The 15697-nt window shown below is 38.4% G+C and overlaps 1 protein-coding gene across 7 annotated transcripts in view; it reads right to left on the bottom strand.

Moving 5' to 3' along the window:
• The window catches only part of atrx (ATRX chromatin remodeler), a 245380-nt gene that overhangs the window by 60751 nt on the left and 168932 nt on the right, over positions 1 to 15697 (bottom strand). For all 7 annotated transcript variants that reach the window (XM_072595413.1, XM_072595410.1, XM_072595412.1 and 4 more), the window contains 4 exons: positions 11234 to 11322; positions 9507 to 9688; positions 8930 to 9083; positions 6265 to 6365 (listed from right to left, as the gene is read on the bottom strand). In XM_072595413.1, the coding sequence (XP_072451514.1) occupies positions 6265 to 6365; positions 8930 to 9083; positions 9507 to 9688; positions 11234 to 11322 (526 nt within the window). The remainder of the gene's footprint in view (positions 1 to 6264; positions 6366 to 8929; positions 9084 to 9506; positions 9689 to 11233; positions 11323 to 15697) is intronic.

Here is a 15697-nt window from a genome sequence, read left to right as displayed (position 1 = left end):
CCACGTTTCAATGAGATCACCTCTCATTCTTCTAAATTCCAATGAATAGAGTCTCAACCTATTTAATCTATGCTCATTAGACACATTTTCCATACCCAGGATCATCCTTGTGAACCTTCTTAGAATTTTCTCAAATGAAATATCTTTGAATAACTAAAAGGGACAAAAACTGCTCACAGTATTATAATAAAACAAAACTGCAGATGTTGGAGAACTGAAACAAAACAGAAAATTCCTTGAGAAACTTAGCAGGTCTGCAGCACCTGTGGGAAGAAAGCAGAGTTAAGGTTTCGAGTTCAGGGGTGAAGGGGAAAGAAACAGGGAGAAGTGAGGGGAGACGGAGGGGCAAGTCAATACAGTTTCAAAAGCAAGTAACAAGTCAGAGAATAAAGGAAAAGTCAGGAATCCTACTTCATGTACATCAGGCAATGACAAATCTGTGTGTACTAATTAAACTGAAGGAAAGAAATAATGAACATGTGAAGAAAGCATTAGTACTGAAGGACAGGTTAGAGTGTTTGGCCCAAATAAAGGAACAGAACGGTAGAAATTAAATGAACTGCAAGGACAAAATCAAATTGGAGATAACGACATCATAGCCTTTACTAAGTCTTGACTGCAGGATGATCAGTACTGGGATTTAACTAAACCAGGTTATAAAGTTACAGGATAGATAAGGAAAGTGGCACAGGAGGTGAAGTAGTTTGACTGATTAGAAACAAAATTAATTCAATGGTAAGGGAGGATATAATGAGAGGAAAGAATTCAGTGCAGACCATTTGGGTGGAACTGAGGAACAGTAAAGGATATAAAACTGTAGAAAGTATTATGTACAAGACCCCTAGTAGCAGCTCTGAAGTGCTAGATTGAATAAATGAAAAACTTAGGCAAATGTGTAGCAAAGCCAGATAGTATCAGTGGGGAATTTTAACTTTAGCAGTTGAAAATGAAAAGGATGAACCGGTTGCTAGAGTTTTAGATTTAGGTAAGACAGACACCCAACTGAGTAAATTCGCTCATAGGTAAACCAACTGAAGAACAGTGAAGGATGTTTAAAGAAACATTTAACAATATAAAACCAGTTTATACTCCAAGAGGGAAAATCTCTGCTTCACAGAAAAGAATCATTGGACAAGAAAGATATAAGGGATAGTTTAAAACTACAAGGACTTAGAAAAATGGAAAGAAATGGCACAGATCCTGTTGAATGGAAAAGATAGAAAGACCAAAGGGCCATAAAGTAGCTGATAAGAAATACTGAAAGGAATTATGAAAAGAATGTGCCTAGGAAAACGGGTAGGCAGAAGCAATTTTGGCCCACTAAAGACAGAAAGTTCCCACTGGCTATGGGGAAATAGCTGATATGGTGAATAATTACTTTGCCTCAGTATTTAAAAGTAGAAAAGCTTGTTGAAAGCCCTGAGGAAATTAGTAGTGGATCAGGAACAGGGGCTGAATCAAATTAACACAAGCAAAATGTCAGTAATGAAGAAATTAATGGAGTTGAAGGGTGACAAACCAGTTTCTATCCAAGGGCATCAGACACCCTAACTATAATCTTTCAGAATTTTCTAGACACAGGAGTTGATCTCCTGGACTGGAAAACCGCATGTGTCAGTCTTCTATTGAAGATGGCCGGAAGAGAAACTCCAGGGAATTAAGGTCAGTTAGGCTAGCATCAGTGGTGGGGATAATTGAAGTCGATAATCAAGGATGGTTTAACTGAAGACTTTGAAATTTTCTGGCTAATCAGGGAGAGCCAACGTGGATTTGTAACAGCTAGGTCATTCCTGACAAACCACACTGAAGTTTTTGAAGAGGTAACTAAGGTAGTGGACTAGGGAATGCCTAGGGATATTGTTCATATGGACTTCCGCAAGGCATTTGATAGAAGTCCCACATAACAGACAGCTAACTAAGGTAGAAGTCCACGAAATTGATGGCAAATTACTGACATGACTGGGAAATTAGATGAGTGGCAGGTGACAAAGTAATGGGTAGGTACTTAAATTAGCAGGTGACCAGTGACGTCACAGAGGGATGAGAATTAGGGGTCTGAATTATTCAGATTATACAAAGTTATTTTTCCAAAATTTGCTGATGACACAAAATTAGGTAGAATTATACCAATGTAGATAAGAGCATAAAATTACAAATTGATATTGGTAGACTCAGTGCATGAGCAAAACTGCTACAGATGTAGAAAATGTCAGCAAATAAGAGGCTATCCATTCTGGATCGAAAAAGGATGGTAAAGTACAGTGGATGCCAGAAGAAACTAGGAGGTTCAAGTGCATGGATCTTTAAAATATCTCAAATGTGCAGAAAGTAATCATGACGACTAATGGAATGCTGAGCTTTATATTTAGAGGACTGCACTAGAAGGACGCAGATATTATTGCTGCAGTTATACAAAAGCCTGGTTAGACCTCACATGGAGTACTGTGAACAAATATGACCACCACACCTGAGGAAGGATACAGTGGCCTTCGATAGAGTACAACACAGACTCATAAGAATGATACTTGGACTTCAGGGATTAAGTTATAAAGAAAGACTAGATAAATTAGGAAGCTCACTCTAGAATTTGAAAGGTTAAGGGGTGATCTGATTAAAGTCTTCAAGATATTAGTAAGAAAAGTCAGGGTTTATAAAAGATAAACTATTTCCATGGTTGGGGATTCCACAACTAGGGAGGCATAGTCCAAGAATTAGAGCCAGGCCATTCAGGAGAGATACTAGGAGGCACTTCGACACACTAAGTGGTAGATGTTTGGAAGTCTCTTCCACAAACAGCAATGGATGCAGAATCAGTTGTTGGCTTTAAATCTGAGACAGATAAAGTTTTGTTAAGCAAAAATATTTAAGGGTTATAGATCAAAGGCAGATATCTGGATTTAGGCTATAGGTTAGCCATGATCTCAGTGAGCAGTGGAACTGGCTCAAGGGACTGAATGGTCTACTCTCGTTCCTATAACTTCTAAATGCTGCTAGTAAAATTCGAAGAACTCAACACAAATTATTATCTTAATTAGAAAATTGGGGGTCACAAGAAGTAGAGATAATGGGTAAGTACTAAGTGGAAGTATGTAACGAATGGTGCTTCACTGACATCTGTGTTTAGAACTCAACTAGTTACCATATTTATCGTGGCTCAGATGATGGAATAAAAAAGTCCAAATTTGATGACGATAAGGATAAGTGGTATTGTAAGCAGTCTTGACATAACCGTAAAGCTACACAGATGTAAAAAGACCGAAAATAGACAAAGGTGGCAAATAAATTCCAACTTCGGCAGTTAGAATTTTATGCATGTTGGATATTAAAAAAAAGGAGGGAAGACTTGATGAAAAGCTAGAAATTGTGGAAGGTCCAAAAACACTTGAAGGTCCGCATGCTAATGAGCCAAAGGCATGTGGAGTTACACCACAAATCAGCCATGATTTCATTGAATAGCAGAACAGGCTCCAGGGGCTGCATAACCTACTTCTATTCCTATGTTCTTAACAGCCACAAAACAAATCAAGTTAACTGAATGCTAGCTTTGTATCTTAACATTAGTCAAGGAAGAAAAAGTCATACTTCTATTATGCAAAGTTCTAGATAGACCATACTCAGTGACCCAATTTTGGGAGGAATATCTCAGGCTAGTTATGGTTGGCCTTGGTGGGAGTATAGTATACACTTACAGGATGATTAAGACTAAATAACAGAAGACATTATAAAAACTGAGTTCACATTCCTTGGAGTTCACAGATTTCAGGGAGAATTTGAAACTGTCAAAATATTACGAAAAATCGATGATGTAATCGGGAAGAAATTAATTCCCCAGTTTCATTATCTAGAATGGAGCACTTGTCTAAAACTTGGAACTAGAAAGGTTGCAGAAATTTGGAAATTTCTTCCACTGGTACTTCTTTTTGTAAAGCAATGTTTTATTTAAACCTAGTGGTTTTGTTCAAAACCTTAGAGATATGGGCTGAAGGTACGTGGAGTTCAATCAGAGTTTGCTGACTAGTAGTTGAGAGTCTGGTGCTGGAAAAGCACAACAGGAATTCCTGATGAAGGGCTTCTACCTGACCTGCTGTGCTATTCCAGTAACACACTCTGGACTCTCATCTTCAGCATCTGCAGTCCTCACTTTCTCTTCTTTGACTAATGAACAAACTCAAGGGATTTAATCACCAATCCTATTCTTACGGTGCTAGGAAAGGCAGATCATAGCTTATACAAACTGTGGGTGAGTCTAAGAAGCATTATCCAATCAAGTTTCACCAAAGCCCTTCAAAGTGTTTTACATTACTAACTTACCACATACAATTGATAATACACAGCAGCATTATGATCTCATCTAATGTCAGTAATGGACAAAGTCAGACGCCAGACTGAAATCTGGCTTGATAATCTTTTTTTAAATACAAAATTGTTTTTCACTGAAAACAAACATACAATGCTGCAGATTTGATTTTAACAACAAAATAAAAATTGAAAAATAAAATAGAACAAATCAATTTATAACAACTGAAATTTTGAAAGAGCAAAAATACAATCCTGATACCACTTTTCAGAATCAAATACTAGACAGACTTTGCTTCTCTATCATAAGTTTAGCTTAACAGTTTCTTTCAATTCCCAGTCAGGAGAGCTTGGTAGCCTTTTCTTGGATTCATACACAACTAAGTTTAAACTTCCTCAGTTTCAAATAACCCCTTCAGGGCTCTAACCAAACAGCTCTGGTCTGAAAATTTCAAACTAAAATCTTTACACTGAGGTTGCCTGTTTGGAAGTAACTTTTTTCCCCAAAAATCTATTTTGTACATTAACTTAAAATTAGAATTTTTATGAACGAAAATAAAAGCTTTCCAAATTGTTCTGACCTCAAGCAATAGCTAAATCCTGTTACTTCGAAACAGTAAGCATTGGTGCAGTAATTTGCTTAGTCTGTCCATTCATAAATCTCTCCCACAATGGAAACAAATTCCCAAAACTACCACAAGGAGACACACACACACACACACACACATTAATTTATTAAAAGGAAGTCATGGCTTCAAAACTACAGATAGTTATTCATTAAATCCCCCCCGAATACAAATGGAAGTCGATATGACACCCAGTCAAAATTTACACTCCAGAATAAATTTATATAAGGGAACATTACAGTGCAGTGCAGGCCCTTTGCCCCTCAATGTTGCGCCAACCTGTGAAACCAATCCAAAACCCATCTAAACTACACTATTCCGTTCTTCTCCACATGCCTATCCAATTACCATTTAAATGGCCTTAAAGTTGGCGAGTCTACTATTGTTGCAGGCACTGCATTCCACACCCGTACTACTACGAGCAAAGAACCTACCTCCGACTTCTGTCCTATATTTATCACCCCTCAATTTAAAACTATGTCCCCTTGCGCTAGCCATCACCATAAAGGAAAAAGGCTCTCATTGTCCACCCTATCTAACCCTGATTATCTTGTATGTCTCAATTAAGTCACTTCTCAACTTTCTTCTAACGAAGACAGCCTCAATTCCCTCAGCCTTTTCTCGTAATTAAACTGCACACCTCACATTACTGTAACTAATGCTTGAAATTTGCCCATTCCATCATACTTAAATGGAAGCTCTCAAGCAAAAGAAGAAAATATCATGATTTGGAGATGCTGCTGTTGGACTGAAGTGTACAAAGTTAAATCACAACACCAGGTTATAGTCCAACAACCACCTGATGAAGGAGCAGCACTCCGAAAGCTAATGCTTCCAATTAAACCTGTTGGACTATAACCTGGTGTTGTGTAAGAAAATATCAAATCTCTAGGTTAAAAGCTAGTGCTTAAGGTAAGGTAAAAGGTTGTCATCGTCTTATCAGGTCACAGGACTGCACTCTTAATACAGAGGGAAGGGCAAATGATGGTGGCTTAACTCAAGGATCACAACATCTTAGGCAAGGGGAGTGGGTGAGAAGGAAAATCTTTCATGTCATGAGCAGAAACACAACAAACGAGAAAGTATAAAACATGAATCAAAGTGGATGTCAAATAAAACATTGAAGCACTGACACATGAAAGTTTAACTCAACACAATTGCCCAGAAAGTACATCTTCAATATCAGTCCCAAATGTAATCCTATGTCTTACTCTAAAGAAATAAAATTTCTCGATTAATAGTCTAATTCCACAATTCTGAATACAAAATTCAAGCCAGCCCAAAGGATTATATGCATGGCATCTAAACTCTAATTCAAGAGAACAATGAATTTAAAATTTACCTTTATAAATCTCAGATTTATCTTCTGACTTCTCTTTGTTTGCCATCTCCAGAAAGTCTTCAATTAAATCCAATGATATAAGGGATTGGCTGAATACAAGTCTGAAATTGGATACACATATGTTATGAAATTCAATAAAAATGACAACACTACTCAGTTCAATAGGAAGTTGTGACTGTATGCCATTTTTTGAGGGTACAGGATAGATGGGAAGAGAAGAAAGGAAAGCTTTAGCACAGTCTGATTTGAGTGATGCTTATGGAAACCTGCCGGTAATAATGCTTTCCTGCTCTATTTTACTGAATAGGTTTGGTACCTTAGGCAAACAGAATGTTGTATCAAGCAACATACTGTAATCTTTACTGCCACCAATAACTCATTTGTCATGACTGCTTTTAAAATCATTTCAAATAAACATGACTTGAACTTCAATTTAGACAATTAGTCATAGAGGTATACAGCAAGGAAACAGACCCTTTGGTTCAACTCGTCCATGCTGACCAGATATCCTAAACTAATCTAGTCCCAATATTTGGCCAGCAACTCTAGCTTATTCAGTCTCTCAAATAGCTCAAATCTTCCATTTCCAGCAACATCTTTTCTGAACCCTCTCAAGTTTAATAATATCTTCCCTGTAACAGGGAGACCAGAATTGAATGCAGTATTCTATAAGTGGCCTAAACAATTCCTGTACAGCCGCAACACGACAAGCCCAGTTCCTATACTCAATGCACTGCACAATGCGGGCAAGCTTGCCAGACGCCTTCTTCACCATCCTGGCTCCCTACAACTCCACTTTCAAGGAATTATGTACCTGCAGCCTTAGGTTCCTTTGCTCAGCAACACTCCTCAGGGACCTACCATTAATTATATAAGCCATGCCCTGATTTGCCATAACAAAATAGTCAAAACATTAGACAAGGCAATATGTATAATAGCTGCAATTTTACAAAGAACTCAATCTATAAACATGCATTCAATTAACCCACAGGGAAAAGCAGCATGATTTTCAACCCTAAAAGCTGGACCTAATAAATTGCAACTAAATTGATTCAAAAGGTTGGAAACTGCACAACTTAATCTTATGGCTAGGGACCTGAGGTTCAGGACAGACTGTCACTTGAGCATTGTTGCTGCTGCCCGAGAACATGCTCTGACAAAGTCTTCACCAGCTCACGAGGTATAGTGTCCCATCATCCCAAAATAATCCATCTTGGGACGTAAGGTGCTAAAATTAATAGACATCTGGTTTCTCTTAGATCATATGGAACAGCCATCAATAACCTTCATTACTTCAAGGTAGTTAAGACATTTCGATCACCAGCTCAAAGAATGGAAACTGAGGGCCATCGTACTACATTTTTAATGAATTCAGTAGGTACAAAAATGTACAAAAAATCCAGATGCACTTGGAAGACAGTAAGTAAACTGTTGCACATCTTGAAACTTGCAAAGGACTCAAAAGGTTTAATTATTGAGCTCATATTAAACCAATATGCAAAAATATAAATGTCATCATTCTGTTGAAATAAAATGGCCAAGTAAGACACTGAACAGAACTAGTCCATACATGTTTCCATTCTTGAAATTTTCAGAAAAATAGTTGACCTAATGAAGCAGACTACAAATTTTAGGTCCTTATTCTAATTGACTCTAACCTGTTAAATACTGCTGCATGATATTAGACATATCCCTATACATTTACATTGAAATATATCCTCTTTTACGGTCCCCCAGTATCCCAACTGGATATTGGTAGCGCAGTTAGAAATGCAAATTTCAGTAGGTATACACTGGACATTTTCCATTAACCTTGATGTAAACACAGTATTAAAGCAATTTTCACTGTCTTTTTGATGTTGTTGCAATTGTAGTTAAATCCTTAGATATCCCCATCCCCACTGCATCAAGTTGTTTGTTTGGCAATTTAACTTTTTCGACACAGAAATTCCTAACAAATTAACATATACAAGGTAATGTTAGAAGTAACCCTGATTAATGTAGTCTGAATTGTTAAAGATTAACTTAACTCTTTCCCAACTAAATGCACAAAAAATTTAGGAAGTGTTCAAAGTTAACATGGGTTATAAGAAATTTCATAGCTAAGTGCAGTGGCATTAAAACTAATTGCAATTAATTGATGCTTTTCTCAAAAGCAACTCAAGGCAGGCAAGATGGCAGTGCCGACATGGTAGGTAGTGATCGGGCTTGTGAGCTCGTTCACTTCAACCAGCCGCATTTTTCTCTCTCTATCCCTTTTCATTCTCTTTCTTTCCCCTCATCTTCTGATGTCAAGGGGAAGGCTTGTGGGAGGCATCAGTTGAGGTGGTGGCAGTACCTGGAGTGGGGACTCATGGCAGCAAGATTGCTGCAGCAGAGGCCAGAGCAGGGAGGACTGCGGTATGCCTGAAATGTGGACTCTTGGCTGGGTTAACATTCCTGTACCCAGGGCAGGGAATGCTTGAGACACTGCAGAAGGCCCTGGACATGCGGGGGTTTGAAGACCCTTTGTAAGAAGATGAATTCTATTCATGTAATTTTTTTTGTAATTCAAAATGGCACCAGTTTGTAGAGCCAAAATACTTTTCACTATCTTTCTAGATATATGCGACAATTAGTAACTCAAAAACCTCTCCTTTAACCAAGAAAAAAAATGTCAACTCACACTTTTTCTGCAATTGCTTCACACATGTATAGAATTTCAAACAAAAGGGCCATTTTCCCAGAATGCTGCAATATTTCTGCATCAGCATCTGTGATGAACTCTTTGTACCAATCTGCGGCTGGGCTACCTGGATTGGAACCAGTAGAAGGTTTTGCTGTCAGGAATGAGACGGGGGGGGGGGGAAAGAAACATCAGACATCGCATAGAACGGCATTAATACAGTACAAGTCATTAAACAGTACATTTATAATTACATACATTTTATTCATAACTACAACATTAACCACACTACTGGTTAGGAAACAGATCATTACATTGCAACTGTGGGGAATACTCAAGTTCCAGCTCGTTTTAAGAATATCAGTTAAAAAAAAATACAGAATGACTATAATCAGCCAGTTCTGTGGCAGTTAAAAATAAACCACATCAAAGCAACTGTAATAACAGAAATGCACTAAAAGGTGTTATGCATTAAATGTGCAAAAATGTGCACAGTATGACATTCATGTGGATTATTCAAAAATGCAAATAGAAAAATATGAACTTAAACAAGCCCAATAAAGAATTAAATTTCTACCATCATCTGCTTTTGCAGCACTGGAGTCTGTAGGTTTCTCTTCTGTACGTTTCTCTTCTGTACTTCCTTCTCCTCCACCACGCGATCTTGAATTCCAAACTTTGATAACCTCCACATCATTGTCACTGCCACTCTCCTTTGAGCTGCTTTCATCTTTCTTTCCACGCTTTTTTCTCTTTTTACTAAAATTAACAGAAGTTTAGATGTAATTTTTCTCAATGTTACAATTACTTCCTGCAACTGTTCCACTCTGTTGACAATATCTCATGTAAGCAGCCTATTCTAAGCCACCAATGGCAATACAAAAACGTAAATTAATTAAGCTGACATTAGTTATTTTGTTGCCCAACAGTTTTAAAAAAAAAGGAAATGAATGATTTAATGTCAACTCTTACCAACAGTCTTATAATGTGAGACAATTAATAAATCAAATCAAATTTAAACTATTGCATTTATTTAAAAGGCCATTTGGAGTATGATTGTCCATTCATGCAGATGGTTGCGAAACTATAATAGTATTCTATTCCATAAGTGAATCACATTAGCTCCCAACACTAATGTCACAATATGGAATAAAAGAGTACAATTCGTAGGAAAAGCCCATTCACCACTTTGTGGTGGGGAGGAATGTGCTAGAATCAATTCCTGCAATGAAGATTCATCCATTCTGATGAAGTTTTTATCTTGCACTTAAGACAATTCACATGAATGCTAATTCAAAAGGGAAAGCTAACAGTTTTACCAATACATTCACAAAGATCTCAACAGAAACTCCAAGTGTGGTTAGAATATGTAACTTGCTCCCACAATATTGACTTGAAGTGTACAGTATACAGGATTCTGAAAGGGGGAAAACAAATAAGCAAAGGCTCTTCATAACTCAGTTGGCCTTTTGCCCACCCCCCTTCTCATCCTGGCCAGCTCTCTCTCATGCAAAGGGAAAATTATACACTAAACTTTTGACTAGTGAAGGTGATTTCACAAAATGCAAATTTTATATTCAATTATTCACTGTTCAGTATTTCAGGACTAGAATAACTCCAGGAATAATGTGGAAATTAAGGTCTAACAAAATTTAATTATGACTTACAGAAGCACAAAGAGCACCTAAACATTGCCCATTGCCCCAAGTGACTTTCAAAGAGGCTGGAAACAAACAAGTGGAGTAAAAACAAATTGCTGGAGAAACTCAGCAGGTCAGGCAACATCCGTGGGAAGAAAAGTGTTAATGTTTCAAGTCTAGTGACTCTTCACAGACACTGCTGAGTTTCTGTTTTTGTTTCAGATCTCCAGTTTCCACAGTTTTTGTTTCATTAATGCAAACAAGTGGATTTTTTTCCCCCAACATATTACTAGTTGCCTCACAATTGATTTTAACAAATCTCCCAACTCAAAACCACACTCTGTTCCAAGACTGTACATAAAAGTAATGAAAAAGGATTGAAATGCCAAATCTGCATTCAGCTGATGAATGAAAACACACCATTCTTGGTGTTTCAATTACATATATCCTCAGCCTCATTTGTTATATGAGGGGGTTGAATGTTAGAATTACAACAGTAGATGATGGAAGGAGACAGAGTTATGTTGCACTACAACATTATGATGTAGTAAATCGTTGGTAAACAATTTTCCATATATTTATGTACAAGAAACAACTTTCATGTCTTTACACAATACATTATAACCCATTCTTTAAGCCAATATAGTTAAAAAAAGACAAAAACCTTTTCTCATCTTCAGAGGAAAGACTCATTGAAGTTTCGTCTGAGTCTGATGCAATGAATTCATCCATACTATCCTCATCAAAGTATCCCTAAAATGGAGAGAGATTAATAATCTACTGTTTCACATGACATTCATTTTGCTTCAAGTTATCATCACTAAAGTGTAATGCAAATAAATATAGCCATTGCATGACTTTCTAATCAACTTCAACAGGGCATGGACAATACATCTTCCCAAGGACTGCAAAAGGCCAAAAAGTGACAGGTCACCACCACCACCTCCTCCAGGCAATTCGGATGGATGATAAATGCTGGTCTAGCCAATGACACATTTATCTCTTGAAGGAGTAAAACTTTTTTCGCATTGTATAATAAAGGCTGTAGGGAGAAACCTGGAAAATATAGACCTATGAGTTTGACATCAATGATGGGTAAGTTGTTGGAGGTGATTCTGAAAGACAGGATTTACATTTATTTGGAGGGCAAGGATTGGTTAGGGATAGCCAGCATGGCCTTGTGAAAGGAAAATCACGAGTCACAAACTTGATTGAATTTTGAATGTGGTAACCAAAAAGATTGAAAGCAAATTGGTAGACATTGTTTATTTGGACTTTAGGAAAGACTTTGACAAGGTTCTACATGGCAGACTAATTATTAAAGTTCAGTCACACTGCATTCAAAGTGAACTTTCCAACTGGATATATAATTGGTCTAATGGCAAGAGACAGAGTGGTGATAGAAGTTGCTTTTCAGAGTGGAGGTCTTTCATCAATAATGTTTCACAGGGATAGATTCTAGGTCCTCTTTTGTTTATCATTTACATAAATAATTTGAATGAGAATACAGTAGAACCTTGATTATCTGAACATGATGGGCGGGCACTATTTCATTTGGTTAATCGATTAAATGCCTTTACTTGGGGGCTCAGAGATTTTAAAGTCTGCTCCCAGTTCAGGAGACTGCAGCAGCACACAGCGTGTTAGACCCTGCCCCCAACCCCATCCAACACGCCCCCACCCCCTCTCCAGGGCAACCGGACTGTACACCAACAAGACTGCTGCTGCTGCAGTTGTCTTTGTGGGTAAGTCTCCGAATAGCGCGCACATGTGCGCATACACACACAAACATCTTTTTAACAGGTTCCACCTTTGCTCTGTACAGCACAATGTTGGAGAGATTATGTGGGGGAAGGGGGGGGGGGCGGTGGTTTAGGGTACACCCCCGTGTAGAACTCCAGGGAAAGTGTGCAGAGAGAGAGGGAGAAAGAGAGAGGGCGCGGGCAGTCAGTCATTTGAAGACGGTGCGTGTTTAATCACTGTAAACAAAAGACGTGCTCACTGTTGGAATCACATCTTTGATGTAAAATTTCCATCAGGACCTCGAGATCTCTTTCAGATAATCCGATTTTCAGATAATTGGTATTTGGATAATCGAGGTTCCTCTGTATGGGGGCATGGTTAGTAAGTTTGTGGATGTCACCAAAATTGGTGGCATAGTGAACAGTAAAGAAGATTATCTAAGATTACAAAGAGACCTTGATCAATTGGACAATAGACTGAGGACTAACACATGGAGTTTAATTTGGATAAATGCGAGGCATTGCATTTTGGTAAAACAAACCAGGGCAGACCTTACACAATTAATGGCAGGTACTGGGTAGTGTTGTAGAATGGAGACACTTCTGCATTGAGGCACATAATTCTAAATGTTTGCATCTTGCTAAGATGGCATTTGGGGCCTTCTTCACTCAGACCTTTAAGCATAGAGGTTGGGACATCATGTTGATTTTGTACAGGACACTGGTAAGGCCTCTTCTGCAGTACCGTGCGCAGTTTTTGTCACTCTGCTGTAGAAAGGATATTGTTAAACTGGGAAGCGTTCAGAGAAGATTTACCAGAATGGCATCAGGAATGGAGGTTTTGTGATGTAAAAATAGACCAGAAAGACTGGGACATTTTTCATTAGAGTGAAAAATACTGAGGAGTGGCCTCATTGCAATTTATAAAATCATGAGGGGCAGAGCAAAGGTGAATGACAAGGGACTTTTCTGTGGAGTGGGGAAGATCAAAATTAAGAGTTTTGTTTAAGGCGAGAGACGTAAGATTTAAAAAGGACAAGGGGGATCTTTAACTGTCAGAGAAAGTGGTGGATGTAAGCACAGTTATGACTTTTAAACGACATTTGAATAAATTCAAGAATAAAAAGTTTGGAGGGTTATGGGCCAAACACAGGCAGGTGGGCCTAGTTTAGCTCTGGAACATGGTCAGCATGGACTGCTTGGCTCAAACGGTCTGTTTCATTGCTGCATGACTCCATGACTATGACTTCTTTAAATCAGAACTAGCTAATAGACCGAAGATTTCATTATTTAAAAAAGTAGAAATCACTTGCATTAAAGGGTTTTTTAAAGAAACAAATATAGCCTATAAATTCCAGAGATGCAACATAATGCTGAAGTTAACAAAGCATCCAATTCCTATTTGGACAAGGCACAGTTTGTAGAAAATTGGTTATTTCAAAGATACAATGTCTGGAGAGCAAAACAACAATCAAATATATCAATCATATAACCTTGCTATTTTAAATTGGAGAGAATCCAGTCTACTGACCATTCAAGGCAAAGGCCAAGACCACGAACACTGTCATATATTTTATTCCACTTAACATCCAGATTCAATTTAATGAGGTTTGGTAAAGTGTGAAGTTACTTTACATTTACAAGCCTTTTTTTGAGCAGATTTGAATTAGATGGTGAAATTCATATCTCTCAAATGATCCTGAAAGCATGACAGCCACCAGTGAAGTGAGGAGGGGAAGAAATGCAAGAAGTGCCCTTAGAACAAAATTGTTACCTGTACTATTTATCTCTCTCAGGAAAACTACAGCTTTTGACAAATCTAATCAATGAACTGGTCTGCTCCAGAGTACAGCTAAATTTTAAAATTGCAGGTGCAATGAGTGTCAAGAGCTATTCGACCACAAAACCATACAATACCGGAGCAGAATTAGGCCATTCGCCGGAGTCTGCTCCATTGTTCAATCAATTATGGCTGATAGGTTTCTCAATCCCATTTTCCTCCTCCTCCTCCTCCTCCTCCCCATAACCTTTGGTTCCCCTTACCAATCAAGGACCTATCTATTTCAGTCTTAAAGACACACAATGACTTGGCCTTCACAGTCTCCTGCAGCACTGAGTTCCATAGATTGACTACACCTTCTGGCTGAAGAAATTCTTCCTCATCTCAGTTCTGAAGGGCTGTTCCTTCACTCCGAGGCTACTCCGTTGGGTCCTAGTCTCTCCTACTAGTGGAAACTACTTCTCCACGTTGACTATATCAGGCCTCTCAGTATTCAATGAGATTGCTCCTTCCTCCCCACCCACACCCCTTCTTCTCAACTCCATCAGATATTGACCCAGGTCCTCAACTGTTCCTTGTATGACAAGCCCTTCATTCTCAGGACAGTTCTTTTTAAGCTTTTCTGGACTCCTTGCAAAGCCAGCAAATTCATTCTTAGATATAGAGCCCAAAACTGCTCTCAAAGTTCCAAACACAGTCTAATCTACAGCCTGGACAGTCCATCCCTGTTCTTGTATTCTTGTATTCTAACTCTCTCAAAATGTGCTCTTGTATTCTAGCTCTCTCAAAATGAATACTTGCATTACATTTGCCTTAACTGCCAACCAAATCTGCATGCTGACCTTGAGGATTCTGAGAACTAGGACTCCAATTTCCCTTTGTTCTTCAGATTTTCACAGCTTTTCTCCTTGTAGAAAATAATCTATATCCATATTTTTCCTAACAAAGAGCATAACCTCATGCTTTCCCATGTTATATTCCATCTCACTTTTATGCTTACTTCGTAGCTTGTCCAAGTGCATCTGCAGCCTCCCTCATTCCACAATACTATCTGCCCCTACACCAATCTTTGCATCATCTGCAAACTTAGAAACAATGCTCTCAGTTCCTTCATCCAGATTGTTAACGTGTAATGTGAATAGATGTGGCCCCAACACTGACCCTGTGAAACTCCACTAGTCACCAGCTGCCATCCTGGAAAAGACTCCTTTATCCCTACTCTTTGCCTTCTGCCAGTCAGCCTATCTTCTTATCCATGCCAGTACCTTGCCCTCAACACTACAGATTCTTACTTACAGTATCATCACTGGATTGTTAATTCTGAGACTGAGGTAATTTTCTGGGGATCCAGGTTTGAGGTCAGGCTAATGGACCCATAATATCCCATCTCTGGTCTCTTCACTTCTCAAATGAGGTTGTTACATTCGACATTTTCAAATACACTGGGCTTCTGTACAACTCCAATGATTCCTGAAAGATCAGCACCCCATGCCTCTTAAATCTCGGTAGCTATCTTCTTCAGAACCCTGGGTGTAGTCCATCCCATTTGGGTGATTCACCTACCTTCAGCTTCCCCAGCACTTTCTCCATAATGATGTTCACGACT

This window comes from Chiloscyllium punctatum, chromosome 25 (genome assembly GCF_047496795.1).
Source record: "Chiloscyllium punctatum isolate Juve2018m chromosome 25, sChiPun1.3, whole genome shotgun sequence".
NCBI classification, from domain to species: domain Eukaryota; kingdom Metazoa; phylum Chordata; class Chondrichthyes; order Orectolobiformes; family Hemiscylliidae; genus Chiloscyllium; species Chiloscyllium punctatum.
Note: the sequence above shows the minus strand (reverse complement) of the source record. Positions and strands in the feature narration are given on the sequence as shown.